Below are 22,549 nucleotides of genomic sequence, written 5' to 3' on the forward strand. Positions count from 1 at the left end.
TGCTGCTATAAAATACCTCAACAAGTCCAACTGTTGGGATAAATGGTTTATTTCAGCTCATAATTCTAGGTTATAGTACTCTGTAGCATGAAAGGCAAGGCAGGAGCTCAACATAGCTGGTCGAATCACATCCACAATAAAGAAATATGAATGGATGCATACTTACTTGTGCTTAACCCTCTATATTGAACAGTCCAGGATCCCTTGTCTAGGGAATAGTGGCACTCACAGTGGGCTCATGCTAATTAATGTAATCAAGACAACTCCCCTTAGACATGCTCACAGGCCAGCCTGATCCACATGATCCCACTGAGATTTCTCTTCCCAGATGATTCAATGTTGTGTCAGGCGGACAATTACAAGTGATGATGTCATGCTTCTGCGTACAGAAGCAGGTCCTTTCTCTGTGTGAGAATGGTAGCCTGTGTCATCCCCAACATGTTCCAGTCTTTGTTAAGCATGGATAGTAGTGGTTATGACCATTGTCAGAAAACAACCACCATGTTTGGAAAAAAAACTATGTGGAAGATATCCTTGTTATTCTATTGACTATAATGGGAGTACAGCTCAACAACTTCCCATCCCTCAATTAGAACAAAGTAGAAAGCAATTAATTTATACTACATCTCAGGCTTGAATCCTTGACCCCTGACCAAAGGGAAGTTTGTTATTCAGATTCCCTGAAGAGGTACCATGTGAAAGAGAAGCTTCACAGCTCTAGATGCAAACAGTGTTGTTGAGGGCTGAGGGACTAACAGTGACCCAGGACCTCAGAGCTCCACAAACAAACCATAAATATGACCTCATTAACAACACTTTTCCAGGGGGCACCAGGCCAAAGTGGAAGCCAACTGACAAACCCATAGAGCAGTTTACTACTTAAGTCACCCACAGAATACCAGCTTTCCTGAAGCTGCTGAGAAACTGTGAAGAAAAGGCTCAATGAGTAAATTCAGAAGGTAGGTGAAGAGCACAGAGTCCTAAGCACAGAGTATCAATGTGCACAGCATCCATCAAGACTGCAAAGATGATCCGGTCACAGACGATCAAAGCTGTGGATGGGTTGATCTGCAATGGGTAGACTGTACAGTCCCATGCTGTATGGGAGAACATGGTGACACAGTGGCTTGGTTTCACCCAGTGACCTCACTCAGGCACAGAAATGAAAGCAGGGTTCTTCCTGTAATTTTGTGGGAATGGCATCAGAATCTGGAAGTGGGTTAGAGCAGTGGCAAGATGAGAGATAGCTTTGCTTTCCTTTCTGGCTTCCTCTTCTCCACCTGGCCTCTGAATATATCATGGTTGCGCATCTTGAAACCAGAGTCTGTAGTTACTTTCATGGACCCTCCCAAGAATAAGCCTACTGTGCTCGTCCACAGAATGGGGTGTGTGGCATCAGACCTTCAGCTGAGATCCTAGCTCTATGAGATCTTTGGAGGTTCTAAGGTATACTCGAGGTTGAGGGTTGACTGGCTGAGTGGTCTGGAGTCCTTCCTTGGGACACAAGGTACCCATGTGGCTTCCAAAGCAACAGCTCTTGTTGAAGGAGGGATCACATGCTGAATGGAAAAGAGCCTTCATCTTGTTTGCTCATAGGTCCTAACCATGATTCCAGACTCGCTCTCTCAGACCTGCATAGCTCTTCCAGAAATCAGGTAAACTAACCCTATTGCAAAATCCTAAAATTCAGGAAGAAAGAAAAACTCAAACCACTGTGTGAAATAGCACAGAGTTACTACCCTGATATTTTGAAAAGCTTTCTAGGTAAACATGATAGCTCATTCTGAGCTTTGGGTTTTTGGGTAAATGTACATACACATGTATGCACATATATTGTTGTTGCAACGTTTTCTGAATTAAAACATTCCATCCTTGAAGGAGGAAGATGTGAGGGTCGGACAGAGGAGGGAGTAGTCAATTTTCTAGGGTTGTGGCCTCTGTTAGGTCCATCATGTTCCAGTAGATGATCTTGCACATAAACATACAAAGGCAGAACAAACTGGAATGAGTGGGTTATAAAAATAAGTAAAAGAAGGTATAAAGTTGAAGTAGGCATGGATTCTGGAAGAATTAAAGGGAGCGGTGGAGAGTGAATATGATTAAAATATATTGTATGCATATGTTGAATTTCAAAGAGCTAACGAAAATATTATAATTAAAAAGATTTAGAATATAAACAATTCACAAGTCTTAGGAAGTTCCTGAAACATACCAAATTCACAAGGCTGTTTCTTCCTCAATACTACATAAGCAGTAAATACTGCTGTGGAAAGGAGACTGTCTGAACTGGTAAGGTGTCAGTATATTATGCAGAGAGCTGACAGGATGAGGCTTTTATGATTGGCAGAGATTAAAGTGAGCTTTTCAGTCATGTAGCTGCCTTTGATGAATCTCTTGTAAGTAACTCCAATAAACACATTGGCTCACCAACTTGAACCTTGGTAGAATTGTTTATTTTGTCTGTTGATGCTCTATATAGAGTGAGAAAACATTTGCTCATATCATCCCAGGAAAAGTCACACAACAATGTGCGACTAAAACACTCATTAACTAAAATTATTTCTGGTCGCTGAAAGTAATTAGAATAGAAATCCCTAGAATTGGTCCGATTTGATTTTTAGAATGACTGTAAGTTTATGTGTCACTATGAAAATTTTCAGGAACTAACAAAAAAAAAAACCAGTATCAAAGATCCAATACATAATAACTGCAGCAGATGGCAGGGGGAACCAGGGTTTATCTGATTTGAGCTCCGTTCCAACACAAACACCATGGGAGCCAGGAGGCCTGAGTCCAAACCACAGTTTGATCTTTCATCAGCTGATGGGCATGATGAGTCCCATGAACCTTTAGGTTCCATTTCTTCATTTGGAATAGGCTGACAGCTCCAATAGGTTGCTGTGATACAAACTGTAGCTCTGCTCTCTGCACTTCACAAAGACACTCTCTGAACATATACCTGCTTTCCCCCTCCATACAATATCCTACTTGGTCCGCCAAGGCCAGAGAATAGGCCGTGAGGAAGAAAACAAAGAAAATCCCAGGGACTAACACACTGTGTCCTGGCCAGGAAGGGTGTAATTCGCAGACCTTTCTGACCAGAATGCAATTTGGGAACATCAGGCATTTCGGTGAGAGCTACACACATCAGCAAACTCGATTTTGTGCCTGATTGGAAGACTAAACGGTACAGGCAGGCTGCCTAATGCAGGGACGTCATGCTGCATAACATCCCTCAGCTGCTCTCAACTGGGGCTGTCTGAGACACACCAGGCACCATCATCAGCCGGGCTGCCAGTGCTAATGACTTCTATTTTTTATTTTTTTATTTTTGAAGATGCCATTTCAAGGATAGTCCATGAACCCGCCTGGACTGAAATCCAGTTAATGTGTTGTCACTGGAGAGGGGTGGGCATTCCTTCCACCTACCCAAAGCAGTCACTGAGTGACTCCCTAACCCCCATCTGCATTTCCTTCATCTCCGAAGAGACTTTATACACCCTGCGTCTTGTTTTCAAAACAAACCCCTGCTCCATTAAGCAGAGATCAACTCCTGGCTTCCTTTCCACACACACACCTGCAAGTCCTGGTCAGGCCCCTCTGCAGGAGTGGGGGTGGGGGAGCAATCACACACATGCTTTCTGCATTTCAAAACGGCTCATCCTCAGAGTGTGCTGGTGTCTTCTTGGAGAGGTCTCTTGCTATTGGATGGGGCAGGCATCTGCTAGGGAAAGCGTTGTTATGAGATTTTTCTCCCCAAAGCTGAACTTAGAGTGCTTGGTTCCTCAGGTGTTTGGGTTGCATGGCTGACGGTTGGCTGGACCGGATGGTGCTAAAAATATTTGTGTTTTCTCAGAGGGTCTGCTGGATAGTTTTATCTAATTGAACACAAGCCAGAGTTATCAGGAAGTAGGGAACCAACTGAGAAAATGCCTCCATAAGATTGGGCTGTAGGGCATTGTCTTAATTAGTGATTGATGGGGGTGGGCTGGTCCTTTGTGGGCAGTATTACACATGGGCTGGTGGTCCTAGAAGGCTGACTGAGTGAGCCACGGGAAGCCAGCCAGTGAGCAGCACCCTTCCATGGCCTCTGCATCAGCGCCTGCCTTCAGGTTCCTGCCCTGCTTGAGTTTCTGTCCTGACTTCCTTCGATAATGAACAGTTATATGGAAGTGTCAGACAAATAAACCCTTTCCACTCCAACTTGTATTTTTGGTCATGGTGTTTTGTTACAGCAATAGAAACTCAAACTAAGACAAGATACTGTGTGGCAATGCTCAGGGGTTACCAAATTCCACACAACAGAGAGATTCTGTCCTTTCTCTGGGCCCAGCAAGTGCCTCGCACTCTCTTTGGAACCATATACTAGTCGTAGCCTGTTCACTGCTGGCTGGAAGGAGGGTGCATGCAGCTGGTGCAAGATCAGACCCATGTGTGGGTCACGGTCTCCTTTGTAGGAGAAAGCCTGGGCAGGTGTGGTCTCCCTTCCAAGGATGTTGGCTCAGAATTCCAAGAAGCTTCTCTTCCCTCTGCAGAGGGTTTGGCTGTCTATGTGAGAGATTGGAGAATTCTTTTATATTCTGTATTATCTTATTTTTGAATCGAGGGTAATGCATGATTTACCAACCAGAGACTATAGGCTTCAGACTCACAGAGAGGTCTTACACAGCAAAGGCAGGAGCCTGGTGGCCATCAATGCCCAGTGGCCAGTGGGGATGCTCCCTTAGACCGGCAAGCAGGGATGAAAGAACAGCTGTAACTTCCTCCGCCCAGTGCGATGTATTTACTTTCTCTCCTTATTTTTAGAGACTGGTTCTCGACTGCTTCAGTCTCTGAGGCCCTTATTACCACGGGTCCTAGCAGACACACCTGGCGTGGCTCCAGTCCTGTGAGCCGCTCTACAGATGTCCTGTGGCCACGCTGGCCCTGCTCCAGTTGCCTCCCTCATGCCAAGATCTGTGACTGCTCCTGCTCAGGTCACACAGCTTCTTGCTGGAGCTGGCGTAGGCACGGGTTGGGGAGACTTCTGGTCCTTTTGATCAAAGTGTTTGAAAAATCACTTGAATGCTGAGAGAATGGGGATCAGTTAGAGAAGAGGGGACCCCACATGTGCCACTTATGTGTCTTCCTGCCTTCTTTAAACTGAATCTTTTAACAAGGCCCGGCCTTTGAGGGCTAAAGGTGGGATCAGTGCAAAGCCCATTAGAGCGCTCGGTAGTTAGGAACAGGAATAAGATCGAGAAGTTAGTGTGTGTGTTTGTGTGCCTCTGTGCATGCAGATTTATATGTATGGATGTAAATACATGTGTGGATGCACATCCACACATTCAATTATTTGTGTGTGTCAGTGGAGGTGCGCATGCGTGTACACTCACACATATATGCATTTGTAGATGTGCTCACGTGTGTGTCTGCACTGTGTGTACCCATGTGCATTCTAACATATATGTGTGTGCATGCTTGTGTTGACTGCAGTGCTTCTTTTACTCACTCTGCCCAGGAAGCCTTAGTGGTTAACTCTCATCAAGTGAAAGGAAGACACCTTGGCCACTCTCTCCCGTCAGGGTTCAGCTGCTCATCATTAAAGAGAAGTCACACCTACCTCCTTGCTTCTCCTCTGTGAGACCGTTCACCACCGGTCAGACAATGTTTGTGGCCTCATTGTGTTTCATTATACTTGACCTTTGGCTGCCTGCACAGGGGTCTCACCATACCTTCCCCAACCCTTGGTGCCCAGGAACATCTCTCTGAGAACCAGCACAGACACCATATGCAAATACCTTCTCTTGACACCCTGTGGGTGACCAGAAACACTTCCAGGTAGAAACTTTTGGACCTTAGGGTGATCAGTACATAGGAATACACAATGCTGCACTTGCTGGCTGTGAGTTTATAGCCACTGTGGGCACAATGAGCTGAGCCATAGACAGTGGGGTGTGCAGGCACGACTGACTGACTTTGACTCCTTTGGGTGTATATCTAGAACTGGGCTACCTGGGTCTTACTGCAGTTCTAGCTTTAGTTTTGGGATGGATTTCTATTGACTCCCAAAGAGTCTAAACTTGTTAACATTCCCATCAGTGGTCTACAAGGGGTCCTTTCCTCTGACTTCCTCAGGAGGATGTGTTGTTTTCTTCTACATTTTTGTTATTATTTTTATTGTTGGAAATAGTTTCATAAATTGAAGGTCAAGACAATATTATGTTCATAGTTTACGTTGGGAACAAAAATATTTACCCCTACATTTGTGATCAACAAAGTAACTACTTTCTTAACAAGTATAGTATTTAAGCTAAATTGACCAATTATAAACAACAGAACAACAAAAGCATCATTTCTACAGTACTTCTTAAACTAATTATAAACTCCTTAAAATAGCAATTAAGTATTCTGAACCAACATAATAGCACACACACCCATACACATACACACACACACACACACACAGACAGACACACACACACACACACACACACACACACCAGCAATTTGTCTATTAGAAGAAGACACAAACAAACAACTCATTCCACATCTGTCTTCCTTTTTCTTAACCTCAGTGAGAATTGTCAACAAGCTTTTAAGAGTACATAATTGAAACACAGTAATTGGCACACCTTCCCCATTGAAACATACTGATCTTAATTTTAGCAGAGCAATTAAAATGTAATCTTAATTTCATTTTGACCTGCCATTCCTTGACGGTGGAAGGTGTTGTAATTTTTCATATATTGATCAGCCATTTGTATTTCTTCTTTTGATTACGATTAAATTATTCATTCATGTTTGTATTTAAGTTTCTGAGTTCTTTATATATTGTGGACATCAGCCCTTTAGATGAATAATTGACAAACACTTCTACCAATGTCCAGGTTGCGTCTTACTGTTTCCTGGGCTGTCAAGAGGGTTTCTGTTTGAAGTGATACCACTTGCCATTTTTATTTTTTTACTCTATCTTAAGGGACTAGAGTTCAACCCAGAAAGGGTTTGTCTATCCTTTGAAGCATTTCTTCTAATAGCGTCAGAGTTTCAGGTCTTCCGTTAAGGTCCTCGATGCCTGTTGGGTTCGTTTACAACAGTACGGGGGCAGGGCTGGAGTCCTCTCCATGGAGCTCCATTTGTTTTGGGGATCTTTGTCAAAAAGCCAGGTGACTCTGTATGTGCAGGTTTCTTTATGGGTCCTTGATATTATTTCATGGGTTCCTGTATATGTTTTATGCAGTGCTCTGTTGCCTTTGTCTTTGTTCCAGTAATACAGTCTGACGTCGAGTGTTATGACAGCCTCACATTGCTCTTTCTCCTTAAGACTGTTCAGGCTACTCGGTCTTTTGTGCTTCTGGAGAAACTTTAGAATTAATTATTTTATTAACATTTTTACTCCAGTTTTGAAGGGGGTTGTCTTAAATCTATAGATGCTTTTCAATAACAAGCCATTTTTACATACGCTATTCTTATCCATGAACATGAGGGATTTTCCACATTATGGTGTGGTCTTCACTTCAATATTACTTCTTCATTGCTTTATAAATTTTCTTTATAGATGTTCTTCTTGTATTCCTAGGATATTTTTGTCCTGTTTATGAGGGTTTGTTATAAATGGATTGTTTTCCTGATATCTTTCTCATCAAACTGGTTGTTAGTGCACTGAAAGAGTATTTGATGTGTTTCATTTTAATTTGCTGAAGGCTTTTACCCTCCAAATATCATATGTAAAGATCTCTTGGAGGAGTCTTCATGATCTTTTATGTATACAACCATCCCATCTGCAAAAAGGGACAATTTTAATCTTTCCATTCCCATTTTTATCCCATTTTCCCTGCCTCATCCCTGTGGCTAGCATTTCAAGCACTATATTGCACAAGAGTGAAGACAGTGCACAAACATCCCTCTGCCTTGAGAGGAAATGCTTTCAATTATCCCCATGTAAGATATGTAACAAGTTTATGATGTACTCCCCTTTAATATATTTAATTTTGGTTATTCTATTCTGAGACTTCAGCGTGTTCATCATTGAAGGGATGTTAAATTTTGACAAAGGCATTTTTACAATCTACAGAGATGATCATGTGGTTTTTGATCTTGATTCCACTTGATACTGTGTTTACTGACGTTCTTTGTTGAAGCACCCTTGCGTTCCTCGAACAAGTCCAATTTGACCACAATGTATAATGTGTTGAATGATCTATTTTTCAACTGAAAAGTAAAAATGTAAATATTAAAAACCTTCAAAGATGTCTTTGCATTCAGTTTGCTAGTATCTTATTAAAATGTGGCATCTATATTTACAAGGACACTACTTTTTGTTTATGTGTTTACGTAGTTTTGAAATTGCACTAATCGTGGCTTCACAGGATAGGTTTGGAATCGCTTCAGCCCTTTACTCCGTGCTCTTGTTTTATACTACAGGCTGCTGGCTGGTCTGTTTCTCTTCATTAGAAAACGGAGATCGTGAATCTACTATAGGTGTGTCCCAAACTGGGAAGACAACTCACTGAGTGAAGTGCTTGCCTTACAACCATGAGGGTCTGGGTCTGGATCCTCACCTAAGAGCCAGGCATGCAGCTACACACTTGTTACCCTGGCATTGGTCTTAGGATCTGAGTCATGTGGATCATAGGCCGGTGGTGGGGTGACAGCGAAGTTTCGGCCTAGTCAGTTGAGCTGAGACGAAAAGATCTAGGTTCAGTGAGAGTTCCTGTCTCATAAAAAGGTGATACACACACACACACACACACACACACACGCACACACACACACACACACTTATCCCTCTCATTTTGTAATATTTGTTTCCTAATACCCATTTGCTTCTCCAGTTTCCTAGGAAGCATTTCCCTTTCTATGTAGCCTCCTGCTGTTTTCCGTTTTCTTTGCAGTGTCCCTTTAAAGATTTTCTGCAGTGCTAGCATAGTGCTCGTGGATTCCTTTAGCTCCTGTTTATTATAGAATGTCTCCATTTCTCCTTTCATTTGAAAACCAGCTTTAGTGGATGCAGTAATCTAGGTCGGCAGTTAAATATTTTAGGTCCTGAGGAAAACCATCCCATGCCCTCCTGGCTTTTAAAATTTTAAAGGAGAAAAACCTGTTGTTGATCTGATGCGTCTGTCTTTATATCTCATGCTCTGGTTGCCTTAATCTTTAGGTTTACCAATTTTGCCTAATTATTTCTAGCCAATATCTGCCTGTGGAGACTAGCTTCTCCTACGTTAGAGAAGGCCAGTGGCGAACAGTGAGACTCAGAGGGCAGACACTAGTTTTCACCCGTCATCCTCTGATGTGGCTGAAACATATAGACCTTGTTTTTGTGATCTCCCCATGGCTCAGACTGTGTCCCTGGACCAACTTATGCACCGCCACTGGGTCACTGAGAGGTCAAGAAACATGTTCCGCGAAGGCGCAAAATTTCAGTATTTGAATTCTAGGCACACACTATCCAGGTTCAGACCCCCTTGAGAACCCATACTCAGAATCCGAATTTTGAGTTTTTTACCATAAAATGTTAAAAACGGCCATGCATTTGTCCAGTTAATTTTCAGGATGTACTAGACCTTGATGAGGGCTCTTCATGCACAAAAATTGTATTAAGGGATTTGCATTCAGACATTTCAGAATTATCAGTAAATCATTGTCTTGGCTTAGACCAGTTACTATGCTACCTGCTTTGAATAAGCTGAGGGTGTTCCCTGTTGGTTCCCTGTTGGTTCAGGCTGCTGCAAATTGTGGCTTCCTTTATGAGTGGGTGGGATTCACAGTACAAGTCAAGGGTTTGGAACCTGGGGTTCAGTGTCCTCTGCTAGGCTTTAACTGGGGAAGCTTCAGGAGATGGTACAGAGACACACTGTGTTCACTCCTAAAGCATGCCCACCCCACCACCAGGTACTCAGCTAGCTGACTCACTCTGCATGGTAGTTTGAATAGGTTTGGTGCCCACCGACTTCTATGTTTGAATGGTGGCCCACAGGGAGTGGCACTATTAGGAGGTGAATCCTTGTTGGAGTGTGTCACTATGGAGGCAGGATTTTTGAAGTCTCATATACATGTTTAAGCTATGCCCAGGTGGAATCCAGTTCCCTTCTGCTGCCTTTGGATCGCAATGTAGAAATCTCGGTTCCTCCAGCACCAAGTCTGCCTACATGATGGCATGCTTCCCACCATGATGGACTGAAGCTCTGAACCTGCAAGCCAGCCCCAATTAAATGTTGTCCGTCATAAGACTTGCCTTGGTCATGGTGTCTCTTCATAGCGGTAAAACCCTAACTAAGGCACTCTGCTAAGGTGAACTTCAGTGTTTAACTGGGAGGGTCTCCTCTTTGGAAGCTGTGCAAAAGAAATGAGTTGAGTCATGTTGTCGTGGTGGGTTATAACACTCATGAGTTATTTCAAAGTCTTCTACTTTTTTGTTTGAAGTGTTGGCATTGAGCTCAGACTCCTCTCCTCGGATGTCACTGAGTTTGCGGGATGAGCAGGTGACCTCAGGTCCAGGTGTCTCCTCTACTACCTCTCCTGGGAAGCAGGTGAGATAGGCAGAGGGGACCACAGGTCTCTGCCTTTCCTCAGATTCAGACAACTCTGATCCCAAGGGCCTTCTAAAGATGGCGAGTTAGTCTAATCAGTGCGACCACTAGCTGGTTGACCGGTGTTCATTGTATGTTACATATTCATGTTTTTTTATACTTTCATAAAACTTGGAGAGCAGTGTTTCTCTTCTCAGTTCCTAACGAGGTTTGGGGGCTCACATTTGTTCATATATCATATTCGTTATCTCAAACTGCAAGTTCTCATTTCCAAGGAAACTGGTTTCTTACTAAGGAAATTTACTTTTGGGTTTCACAATGAAAGTGCACATGCTTCTGTCATGGGGCGGGTTTTAAGCTGAACTAACGGCCTCAGGAAACACTGAGAGATTTAAGCATGTCAGCTCACAGAGGCACGTCACACGGATTTAGCATGGAAACATATGTATTGCAGGCATGTTGGTGCTGTGTTCTTTTTCCCCATGCATACTTTTTAATTAAATTAGATAACACCCGATTCAATACCAGGTGGCAAATGGAGTGAATGTTGTTTATATGCTGGACACCAGAGGAAATGGGAACCAGAAGATCCCACATGGTTTCTCTTGGCTCAGAACTAGAATAACCATTGGACAAATCCCTTGTCTTCTACACTGCAGTCTCCTGACTTATGGGTAGCAGACACTTGCTATATTCACAGGCTTACCTAGGACAGAACACGCTGACCCAGGGTCCCGGGATGATACAAGGTATTCAGAAGCACTGAGGACCTTCTCATCTCTGCCACCTCCTTCAGGGAAGCACAGACACATCAAAGCTGGTATCATCCCCCGGACTCTAATCCACGACAGAGCATCTGCTGCTTTTCTTTCCCCAAAACTATAGTTTCCAGGAAGTCAAGGATTTGGCAGCTAACCCTAACTTCCTCTTCCTGTAGAGACACTTCCTTAGGTCTGGAGTTCACTCTCCCTACGCACAGATAGCATCCTGCACATCACTAAGCAGGCCCTCACTCTCAGGAAAGGCCCGCTCAGTTCCATTTGTTTCCACCCAGAGGACAAATACCTTGCACAAATCTGGACTTAGTTTTGAACACTCCCACCACTGTAGCCCACTGATGACTTGTACACAAAGCAAAGCCCTAGTCACAGAGGCTATTCCAGATAGAAAAATGCATGTGGCATTTTTTTCAGATGGTGCAGTTTGCAAAGGGCCTCAGTCGTCACTGGATTCATGTTCTCTGATGACGTTGATCTAGGCAGGTGCCTGTTGGCAGCATACTGAGCCACCGTCCCTGTACCGTGCTCCACATTTCCTTCCTGCAGCTCTGCTCAAAGATATTGCTGGTGACGCTACGCAGTCACAGTGCCACAGTGGTAGTAGAGATGGTGACAACGAGCCATCCCTTGTCCAAAGGTCCACGTGCCTTTCTATTTATTTATTTAGTATGCGTGGCCATCGTGGTGGTCAAGCTACAAACTGCGGGAGTCGGTGAGCATTCCTTGCTTCATTTGAAAGGGCATAGAGCCAGGTGCAGGAAACACACTTCTACCTATATAGTTCAGGAGGTCTGGCCAGCACTCAAAAATACAGACAGAGGTACCTATGCCTGGTGTTCATATCTGAGATTAACACTCAAGTGAGTCCCAGGGACATATGAGAAAGGAGAAGTCAGCGTCAGGCAGAGAGCACTTGACATGCTAACCAGGCTGACTTGCAAGTCTAGGAGGGAAGGGGCGCCCTGGGGCAGGCACTGTCTGGTGTTATGGTCTTGTCTTTTACTGACAGTTCCCTTGGAAATGAGAACTTGCAGTTTATGCTAACTAATGCTCCATGTGAAGAAAGGTGAACCCCAAAACCTAGTTAGGAACCGAAGAGAAAAACAACACTCTCCGTGTTTTATTAAAGTGTAATGAAACAAATAAATCACAAATCAGAGATCTGTAATACCTGGCACCTTGTGGGCCGACCACATTCCACAAGAATGTGCAGCTTTTTAGTAGAAGCATCCGGCTCTCTCCTTTCTGGAAGGCTCCAGGAGAACCACATATGAACTTTGTTATTCTGTACTTTGCAAGAGCCCGGGGTTGAAAACAGCATCTGGCTGGTGTGCCCAAGGAGTCCTGACTCATCTCTCCCTCTTGGCCTCTCCCTTCTGTCATCTACCTCCAGGGCCTGGTGAGCCTATAAGCCACCTGCTCCAGCACTGGTCATGACATGACCTCCTGCACACCATAGCCCTGGGTGGTCTCTCCTGAGCCCTTCAGAAGGTGAACCCAGCAGCTGGTGCCACACCGTACCCGGCCTTATTTTGTCCTGAACTCAGTTTTGAGTGCTCCCCGGTGGAACCGTGAGATGACTTACCTACTGTGACTGCGGGTACGTAAGTACAGCTCTTGCGTCCCCAGATCAAGCCACTGCCCACAGGAGACCCTTCCCACTCAGATCCAGCTCCGATTGCCTAGCTATCAGCACGGGCTTAGTAGCTTTCAGAAAGCCACCCCCCATTCCTGCAACTGTCTTTGTTGCCTTCTTGTACCTTCCTGGGCCCTCAGCTCTAGCTTGGTTTCTGGACACGTTGCCTTGCTTTCCCAGCCTCGGCTACATACTCTTTCCTTACACGCCCTCTGTTGCACTGGGCTGCCAGTCTTCATCCTTTATACCGTCACACTTACTCCATAACTGAGGCATTCGGGAAGGTGCCAATAAGGGTCCTAAGTGGCAAAGGGAGTCCCAAGCAACATCCTGGCCAGGGTCTAGGCTTGGTACAGCTGGAAACTGACACTTGAGAGCAGAGCGCCAGTCCATGAACACCGCACCCCTTTGACCTCCAGGAGCCCTCAGTATCCCTGGCTCTAAATTCTATGCTGATTGTTTGCATAGGAACGAAAATTTAAATTGGAATTATGACTATGATGGCTCATGTCTGTCATGCCAGCACTTGGGAGGTTGAGATAGAAGGATTACTGTAAGTTTGAGGGTAGCCTGGGCTACGCAGCAAGAATCACCTTCTTAAAATTGAGTTGAAAAATTAAACATTAAACTAAAATAGAATAATGAAAATAAGTTCTCTTGAATTATCCAACGGGACTACTGGAGGTTGGCTTCTCAGTCCTCTTCCACAGTATTTGACAATTTTGCCCCGTATCACACATGGAGGAGGGACAGTCTCAGGATGGCTTCTGCAATCCTATTGGTCTAGCGACCAGGGAGCTATAGAATAAAAGCACTTAGAGGGTGAGGAAAAGAGGCAGAGCTGTGAGGCAGAACTCAGCTGCTGAGCCAGAGGCTAAGTGGGGGCCCTAAAGACGGTGGTCGTCTTCCCGACAGAAGAATGCCATTCTATGACACCATTTCCACGGACTCTAGAAACTAAGTGAAAGAACACGTGTGAGCATTTAAAAATGTTACAAAGCTATGTGGGTGCTGTCTTTGTTACTATGATCAAAAACCCTGTTAATAGCAACTCACAGAAAGAATACTTTATTTTGGCTCTTAGGTCAAGTTACAGTCAATACTGGTGAGGAAGTCAAGGTAGCAGGGAGTGGGGTTGGAGCAGCCGGTCATATAGCATCCCTGATCAGGGAAGAGACAGTGATACTTATCTATTCTTGTGCTGCTTCACCCCTTTCTCCGCTCACACAGTCCAGGAACCCATCTGGGGAATGGTGCTGCCCACTGTGGGCGGATTTTCTCAAGTCAATTAACCCAAGATAACATCCCAGAGGCCATCTCTTAGGGAATCCTAGATTTCGTCAACTTGACAGTTAATGCTGCCCATCACAGATACCTGTCCCTGCTTATAAAAGAACACTGATACAGACATCTGGAAGGGTGTTCTCATTACACAGGAAAGCATCCTCATCTCTGTGGGATTCTCTTGCACTCAGTATGACATATTAAGGTGAAGCTGTGTAAGGTCACATCGTCTGGAGAAGCCCTTTTCTCTATTCCCCTGTGTGTGGTGGGCATCTGGAGGTACAAGGCAGATGCCGAGAGTCATTGATTCTGTGTCCATCTTAGATGAGACACATAATGAGACAGTCTTTCAATCAAAACCAGAGCTTGCCAGTAGCGCGCTTTTCTAAACAGTTGGCTCTGGGGAATCTCCTGTTTCTGCCTTCTAGGGTTAGATTTACAGGCAGACCATCATACCCTCCCAATATTTACACGTATTCTGGGTATCGAAACTCCAGTCCCCACACCTAGGGAGTAAGCCTTTAACCAATGAGCCACCTACTCAGCCCCGAAGATTCCACAGTGTATATGTTTGCCTGTGTATAGGGTCTTGAGCAGGAGGTGTTATATTAATGTATTTTAAAGTTGCAATGTAAGAAAGCGACCCCCACCTCCGCCACCTTGGGGTTAGGTCTCATATATAGGATTTCCCCACATTTCCCCCCATTTAACTTTGCAAATAACCTATCCATGCAAACAATAAATGTTCACCACGCTCCACATAAATGTGAACAAATGACGAGCCCTTTACAGTTCAACCTAACATCTCAGAAAATGAAGAAACAAGGCCTTTAGAACCAGAGTCACCTGCTGCATGATGGGGGATGGCTCCAGATTCCCAAGAATATCCAGAAAGAATATTCAAGCTTGAAATAGGACGTGCCATGTAATCGCCAAGCATGGAGTTGCTCTGTGCACTGTTTACAGGGAAATGACAAGGAGCCTGCACATGCTCGGAAGAAATGCTTTTCAAATGCTCTCCAGCTGTGGTTGCCTGGTTCCACACGCGAGGAAGTCCAACTATAACATCGTATAAAGTAAGCGGAACCCTCACACCAATTACTGAGAGGTCAGCTTAATACCCGACAGTATATTAGTTAATTTTCATATTGTCTTGAAAAACATGTCACAAAGGCAACTTAAGGAAGGAAGGATTTATTTATTTGGGCTCACAGTTTGAAGGGACCATCCATCACAGCGGGGAAAGCGCTACAAGAGCGTAAGGCAGCTGCTCCCATCAAACCCTCAGCCAGGAGTCAGAGAGCTGCTGCTCAGAGCTCTCTCTTTGTCTTCCTTTTTATTTGGTCTTGGATTCTGGGACAATGCAGTCTGATAGTCACACTCAGACGCGTGCCTCCTCCAGCATCCCAGATCCAGTCAAGCTAGACAGGGAAGATGAACCATCAAAGAGCATTTTCCCTAGACATGGGTTTCCTGGGGAAGAGCAAGTTTCTTCCTTCATCGTGGCCACTGGGAATGAGCCCCATTAATCCTTGCTACCAATACTGGAGGTAAATGCTGTAGACACCTTTATCTTCCCAGGCCCTGCAGCTCTCATGATAGGATGTTATGCCATACGGGAGCACCAGGGAGTTCAGATGCTCTCAAATGCTTCCATTTATTCAGACACTTATTCAGACAAGGGTACACTATGATTTCTAGAAACCACCCTTTACTAATGTAACACATAAGAAGATATTAGGTTCTTTTTTCATTTGATTAGAGTCTTCTTGCTTGGAATTATCTCATGGCAGGTCTCTCAAGAACTCTGGGTGCATTTTATTATCATGTGGGCTGGGTGACCCAGCATAATACTCCTGGGTATCCCTCCGAAGGAAATACAATACTGTTCACAATAGTCAAGAAATAGAAATAACCTAGTACCCATCAATAGACGAGAGAACCAATAAAATGTGATACATATCCACAGTGGAACAGTATTCGGCCTTGACAAAGACAGGAGTCCTGCCATTAGTGGCCTCATAGAATAGCCAGAGGATCATGTAAACTAAACTAAACCAGGCATAGAAAAAAATGTGGAACCTTCAAGCTTGGTCTTGGGGAGTTGAGGGAAGAACGTGGCCACCGGGGGCTGGGTAGAGAGTAGGGAGGTGCTGGTGGAAGACAATTCATCATCTTGATAGTAACTATAGCAACGCACTGTATATAAGATTAGTTCTTAATTTCCTCACAACAGAAAACATCCTCACAACAGAAAACACGCAAATATGTGAGGTGATAGGTGAATGGTCTTGATTTAATCATCATTCAACTTAAGTGTATATTGATAGTCACATCCTATGCTATAATGTATACAATTCCAGTTTTCAATGCTCACTTAAGAAAGCAGGGACAATAACAAGCAATGCAAAAACAAACACAGGTTTCCCTTCAGCAGTAAGGACAAGTAGGGGATCTCTAGAGATTCCAAGCGCCGGGCATTGCCCATCAGAGGCAGCAGGGCACCAGTTTCGGGAGTTCCCAGCTGTGGTATCTTAGGCAGGTTTCTGTCATTACGATAGAACACCATGAGCAAAGGCAACCTGTGAAGGCAGTGGTTTGTCTTATATTCCTGTGTCACAGTCCAACATGGAGGAAGTCAGGGCAGGGCTTCAAAGCAGGGATCTGACACAGAAGGCATGGAGGAACGTTGCTCACTGGCTTGCTTTCCCCATGGGTGGCTAAGCCCAAGAGTGTCTTATACAGCTCAGGCCCAGCTGCCCATGGGTGACAGTACTCACAGCAATCATTTGTCATTAGTCATTAATCAAGAAGATGCACCACCTCTAACTTGCATACAGAGAATCTTATAGTCATTTTCTCAAACAAACAACAAACAAACCATCAAAACAAAAAGCCAACTCAGCAGCACAAGTGAGCCCCTGTCAACTCGACATGCACACTTATCACTTACTAAACCACAATCTTCCCTTTCTGATCTATCTATCCATAATATTTTATACTACTATCGCAATATAAAACAAATTCTTTTAATAATCCCATAATCTCCAAAAATTCAAACACTTAAAAATATTTCTCTAAAATATCCCAAGTCTTTCAACTGTGGGCTCTCGTAAAATCAAAACCAAGTTAAACCAGTTCTTCCTCTAGAAGGGAGAATGAGCACAGAGCTGCAATCAAATTAAAAAAAAAAAAAGGCAAAATCCACAGTGCAAAAAGCTCAATGCTTGGCATATGGGATCCACTCTGGATCATCTGGGCTCCCAAGGGCCTGGGCAATTCCACTTCTCAAGTTCTGCAAACCACAGCACACACAGCTTGTCTCCAGGCTCAAGCAGGCTACATTCCACACCTGCTGCTTTCTTTGGAAGGCATCACATGGTATTAGCATCTCCAAATGCTGGGCCCTCCAGCGTAACTGGTCCTTACCTTCACCAGCAGCCTCTCTGGACCTCTCTTCAGAGACTCTGACCCTGACACATGGTACCAGGCCTCAACTTCTCTCCAAGACCTTTTCGATCCTGCAACTTCTTCCGCAACTGAGGCTACACCCTTTCCAACGGCTATCTTACCACTAGTAACAAGCCTCGGTTACTCTGCATGACCCCTCCATGGACCAGCATTACCTGGGAAACTCACACACATTACTAAATTGGGCTGCCAACATGTGGTAAATTCGTGGCCACTTCTGGACCATAGCTTTTATGTGCTGATTCCGAGGAAACACTTACCAGAAGAATTCACCTCAACAATGCTTGTATTTCCTTAATCACAGCTGATTCCTTAGCCTTAGCTGACCACTATCAATTGTTCCCAAAACCCCAAAGGTTTCACTTAAGTAATTATGGACTCTTTCTAATCACAGCCAATTCTTCAGCCTCAACTGAGCAGAATCAGATTCTTAATCCAAAATATTTAACAGTCTCAACAGTGTATTTAGGGGCCTCTCACACTGCTCTTGGATATTTTGCAAGACAGGCCTCCATTAACTATACTTTTGCATCATATTATACATTCTTCCAATAACCTATTGTGGTCTGAACACTCAATAGCTTTTCTAGCATAAAGTACCAACGTCCTTCTACAATCCTGTTGTCTGTCATGGCAATATCTCACAAACACAGTACCAATTTCTGCCTTAGTTAGGTTTCTTGGTTGGGTGATTGGTATGATAGAGCACCATGACCAAAAGCAACCTGGGGAGGACTTATCTGGCTTACACTTCCACAAGACAGCCCACCGTAGAAGGACGTCAAGATGGGAAGGAACTTTAGTAGGAACCTAGAAGCAAGGACTGTAGAAGCCATAGAGGGATGCTGCTTATGGGCTTGATGAGGAGGCTTGCTCAGGCTGCTATCTTAGACAACCCGAGAGCACCAGTCTGGGGTAAGACTGCCTGCGGTGAGCTGGGCTCTTCCACATCAACCATTATCAAGAACATAGCTTACAGACTCACCCGCACACAGTCTGAGGGAGGCATTTCCACAAATGAGGTTCATCTTCCCAAAATAACTTTAACTTCTGTCAAGTTGACAAAGCCTTGCCAGCACACACAGTGACAGAAGCTGGTTGTGGTTAGGCTCTGGTGCTTCAAGGAGGCTTCCCTGAGCATTTGCTTCTGCCTCAGAGCCAACCACAGTTACACAGGCACACTCCAAGTATGTATTCCTCCTCTTCCAGATGTCCAGAGAGGCTGCTGGTGCTTTTCCTAAACTTAGGACCCCTGCCCTTCACCCCACTTCACACAGGAACCCAGAGAGCACCTGGAAATCAGAAATCACCACACCCTGCTGTTTCTTGGTACCCGAAGTTTCCAGAACTGACTGCTCCTTTTTATTCTTATAATGACCTTATCCCCGAACAGCAGGCTGGAGTTTCAGGACAGCGAGCGTTGGCTTGCCACGTGGTACAGCCATACCACAGTGCACGCATGACTAGAGCAGCGGAAGCACAGGGTAAGAGATGTTGGCAAACTGTGCTTCTATAGTTCTGTGCCCAGCAGCTCAACCAGAGACAGCGACATGGCCCTTGATGGATAAACAGAGGAGCATGGTATGGTTCAGACACTGTGGGATAGTACCCAGCTCTAAATATGAAATCCTACCATGTTCCAACACAGAATAACCTAGAAGACCTCATGCTCAGTGAAATAAACCAGTCACTGGAAGACAAACTCATTAAAGAGCTCAGTGTAGGCGGATCCATAGAAACAGAGAATAGGATGTTGGGGGCTGTTGGAGGGGCACAGCTTCTATTAGGAGCAAGTGGTGAGCTCTGTAGACACACGGGTGTATCAGTTGTTGCACGCCGTGAGTGTACCAAGCCCTAAACTCTACAGTGACAATAGGAAGAATGGTTAATTCTGTTCCCTCTCTGACATCATGACGTGCAGGCCAAATCTGTGCACCACTCTTAGTAGGACAACAACCCCGGCTACAGCCCCTCAATGTCACTCTCTGTAACTCAGGGATAAGCTAGCCCTCCGCAGCCAAGGCAAGCCCCAGCTCCTGGCTTCCCTGAGATAATATCCTTTCTAGGTTCCTGCACTAAGACCAGGGCTCTCGATGTTCTGCATCCATACCTGTCCCTGGAGGCCAATGCACCGAGTCACAAGCTCCTGCTGCCTGGGGAACAGGCCCTTGGGGGGAAATTCCCACCTGCGTTGTCTGTCATGGGGGAAGAATGGAACCGCTACCACAACTGCTACCACAATTGCTCCTTTTGGTCTCAATGAGAAAAACTAAGTGAGTCTGGAGCCCCTAGCCGGTGCGAGCTCCCACACTGTTGCGGACTTAGGCAACCATTCTGTAAGCTTAAAGTTGAAGAGCAAGCTGTTTCAGAACCTGGAGGGGACAGAGCTTTCTTTGAAATAAGCCATAGCCCATGCAAAGAGGGCTCCTTGAGTATCCAGTGTTACTTATGCCAGTCAGATGAGCAACATGGTCCTTGCGTGTGGTGGCCTGAAGAAAACTAAGGAGAAGTCCCCATTGAAAGATTTGCCTAGGTTGGGTATGGTGGCTCAAGTCTGTATGTAAATCCAAGCACTGTGGAGGCTGGGTTAGGAGGACTGTGTATGCTTGCGGCCAGCCTAGGCTGTAGCATAAAACTGTCTCAAGCAAACAAAAAGAAGCAAGCAGGGGCTTACCCCATGACCTGTCTGTGCATTGTAAGTCTGTGGCCTGGTGTCATTCAGAGAACACCTGACCCCGAAGTGGAGTATGCAATAGAACGGAGCCCAGAGCCACACTGGGGTTCCCCATCTGATTAATGTTTGATGTTGGATTTACTCAACTCTCTGCATCTCTGGCTGTGGCGGTTGCCCTCATGAGTAGAACTCCCTGCTAACTGACCAATAGCCCTAAGTGGCACCAACCCTTTGTGTCAGGAGTGGCATCAAATGATAGTCCCAGGGGAGACCGATCTGAGCACTCGGGGGAGGGGAGGTGATACATGTTCTCCAACAGGCTCCTGATGAACCAGCATCTACCTCAGCCTGCACTGTGCTGGCCCAAGGCATCAACCACTTCCAGTAGAGACTGGGGCTGCTGGCCTCCTTTGAGCCTGGGGTGGGTGAAGGGGGTTTGTCTACACATGGTTTCTGCAGTCTTATGTCTTTAACCCATCAACATGTGGGTCCGGGAAGCCCTTTTCTCACAAGGGATTCTCGAGATTTTACTGTTTGTGTAAGAGCATCAGCACAGCCTCTCTAGTCCCACTGCCACCACATTCCGGGCGTGCTTAGCAAGTTTACTGTGAGTTTCCCAGTGATGGGGTGAGATGGAGGTTGTGGGACCCTGAGCAGTCAGTCAGTGCACCCCCACCCTCTGTCAGCCACTTCACTTTACCTATGTCCTCTTCTGCCGGGCCCGGGAAGCTGAGGCCCGGCTGGGCCAAGTCTCCTCCTTCCTCCTCTGCAAGACACAAGAGAAAGACAAGCTTACTATAGTTCCGGTGAAGTTGCTGCCATTACCCGTGGCTGAGACACTTGACAGACACAGAGACACATTTCCGTTTCTTCCCATGGCGGTGCTCAAAGCTCGGTGTCTTGTATGGATAACCTTAGAGCAGCTGTAACATTCTGTGACAGCCCCAAGACCCCACGTGTGGCCCACTCCTCTCTGAGGTTCCCTGCAGAACATTTGCAAACACATCTTAACTTCCCTATATGCCTCTGGGCATATTTTATCTCCTTAGCATCAGTATAGGCTGCTGAGATGTCCTGACCATTGTTGGCCTGACCTCCTTGACTAGTCAAGTCCTAATGAGTGTGAGTCACCCCAAAAGAGAAACCCCCAACTCCAGTGATTACAATTGTACCCACATCCCATTCTTGCATGTTCACTGTGCGGTGGTTGCTTTAATGCTTAATGTAAGTTCATTCTGGGTGGATTTGTCATGGGCATCAACTTCTCCTTTTGTGAGAGGCCAGCCCAGGTCCTCACACTCACTTTTAGTTGCTTTCTCTGGCTTGTGAAGCAGAGACACTGCTGTCTTAGCATGATCATGGCATGTGTCATTTCAGCTCTCTTCCCTGCGTGTCTGCAGACAGAGTGGGAAGGTGAATGGATACATGGTCTTATCCAACCAGCTCCTGGGGACCTGGGCTAGGTGTGTGGACCCTCTTCCACTTTTCTGCACAGCACTCCAGGGTGTGGTTTAAAGAGATGCCAGGCATCCACATGTGCTGAGTTCAGTGCCTGGGATGGCCTGCCCTGCACTGATCCATAGTCTGCAATGTGCTCATCGGAACATGGAGAAGCAACTCAGACTGACGTGTGCCACATCACGCCACACATACAGGTGGGGCTGTGCATCAAAATGATGGAATCATGAATACGCAGAGGTATCTACACAATATGTCACCAATCTGACATACATCTATAAATATAACTACAATTTTAGACCCCATATTTGTGCATTTGTGGGGGGCTTCCAGCATCGGTGGAAAGGCTCTGAGATTGGGTACACATCTCCTCTGGGAGAGAACACCCCTAATTACATTGTAGAATGAACAGGATCCACACAGTGTATGATGACTGGATCTACATACTCCACTGTCACTACCCCTGAGGCAGCACATCACCAGCTGTTGCTACACAGGAACTTCGGAGAAGAAAGAGGCAGGTTTGTCATGGAAGATGCTGAGGACCAAGCTAGAGCCTCCTTGAATAAAGAAGTCAAATTTCATGTCCTACGCTCTCCTGACCCCGAGAAAACACAGGTGTGCAATAACCACCTTCTGGACTCAGGTTCAGTATTTCATTAAGACGATTTCTTCCAGCTTTGTAGTACCTAACTGTGTAGACTTTCCACATACTTTATTATGCTCTCCAACAAGC

The 22,549-nt window shown here is 45.3% G+C and overlaps 2 protein-coding genes across 3 annotated transcripts in view; one reads left to right on the top strand and one right to left on the bottom strand.

Moving 5' to 3' along the window:
• The window catches only part of Erich1 (glutamate-rich 1), a gene marked incomplete at its 5' end in the record, with an annotated part of 52,793,804 nt that overhangs the window by 52,130,514 nt on the left and 640,741 nt on the right, over positions 1-22,549 (top strand).
• Positions 1-22,549, bottom strand: part of Dlgap2 (DLG associated protein 2) — a 710,212-nt gene that overhangs the window by 116,074 nt on the left and 571,589 nt on the right. For all 3 annotated transcript variants that reach the window (XM_087587398.1, XM_087587397.1, NM_053901.2), the window contains 1 exon segment: positions 21,056-21,121. In XM_087587398.1, the coding sequence (XP_087443524.1) occupies positions 21,056-21,121 (66 nt within the window).

This window comes from Rattus norvegicus, chromosome 16 (assembly GCF_021556685.1).
Source record: "Rattus norvegicus strain SHRSP/BbbUtx chromosome 16, alternate assembly SHRSP_T2T, whole genome shotgun sequence".
NCBI lineage: Eukaryota > Metazoa > Chordata > Mammalia > Rodentia > Muridae > Rattus > Rattus norvegicus.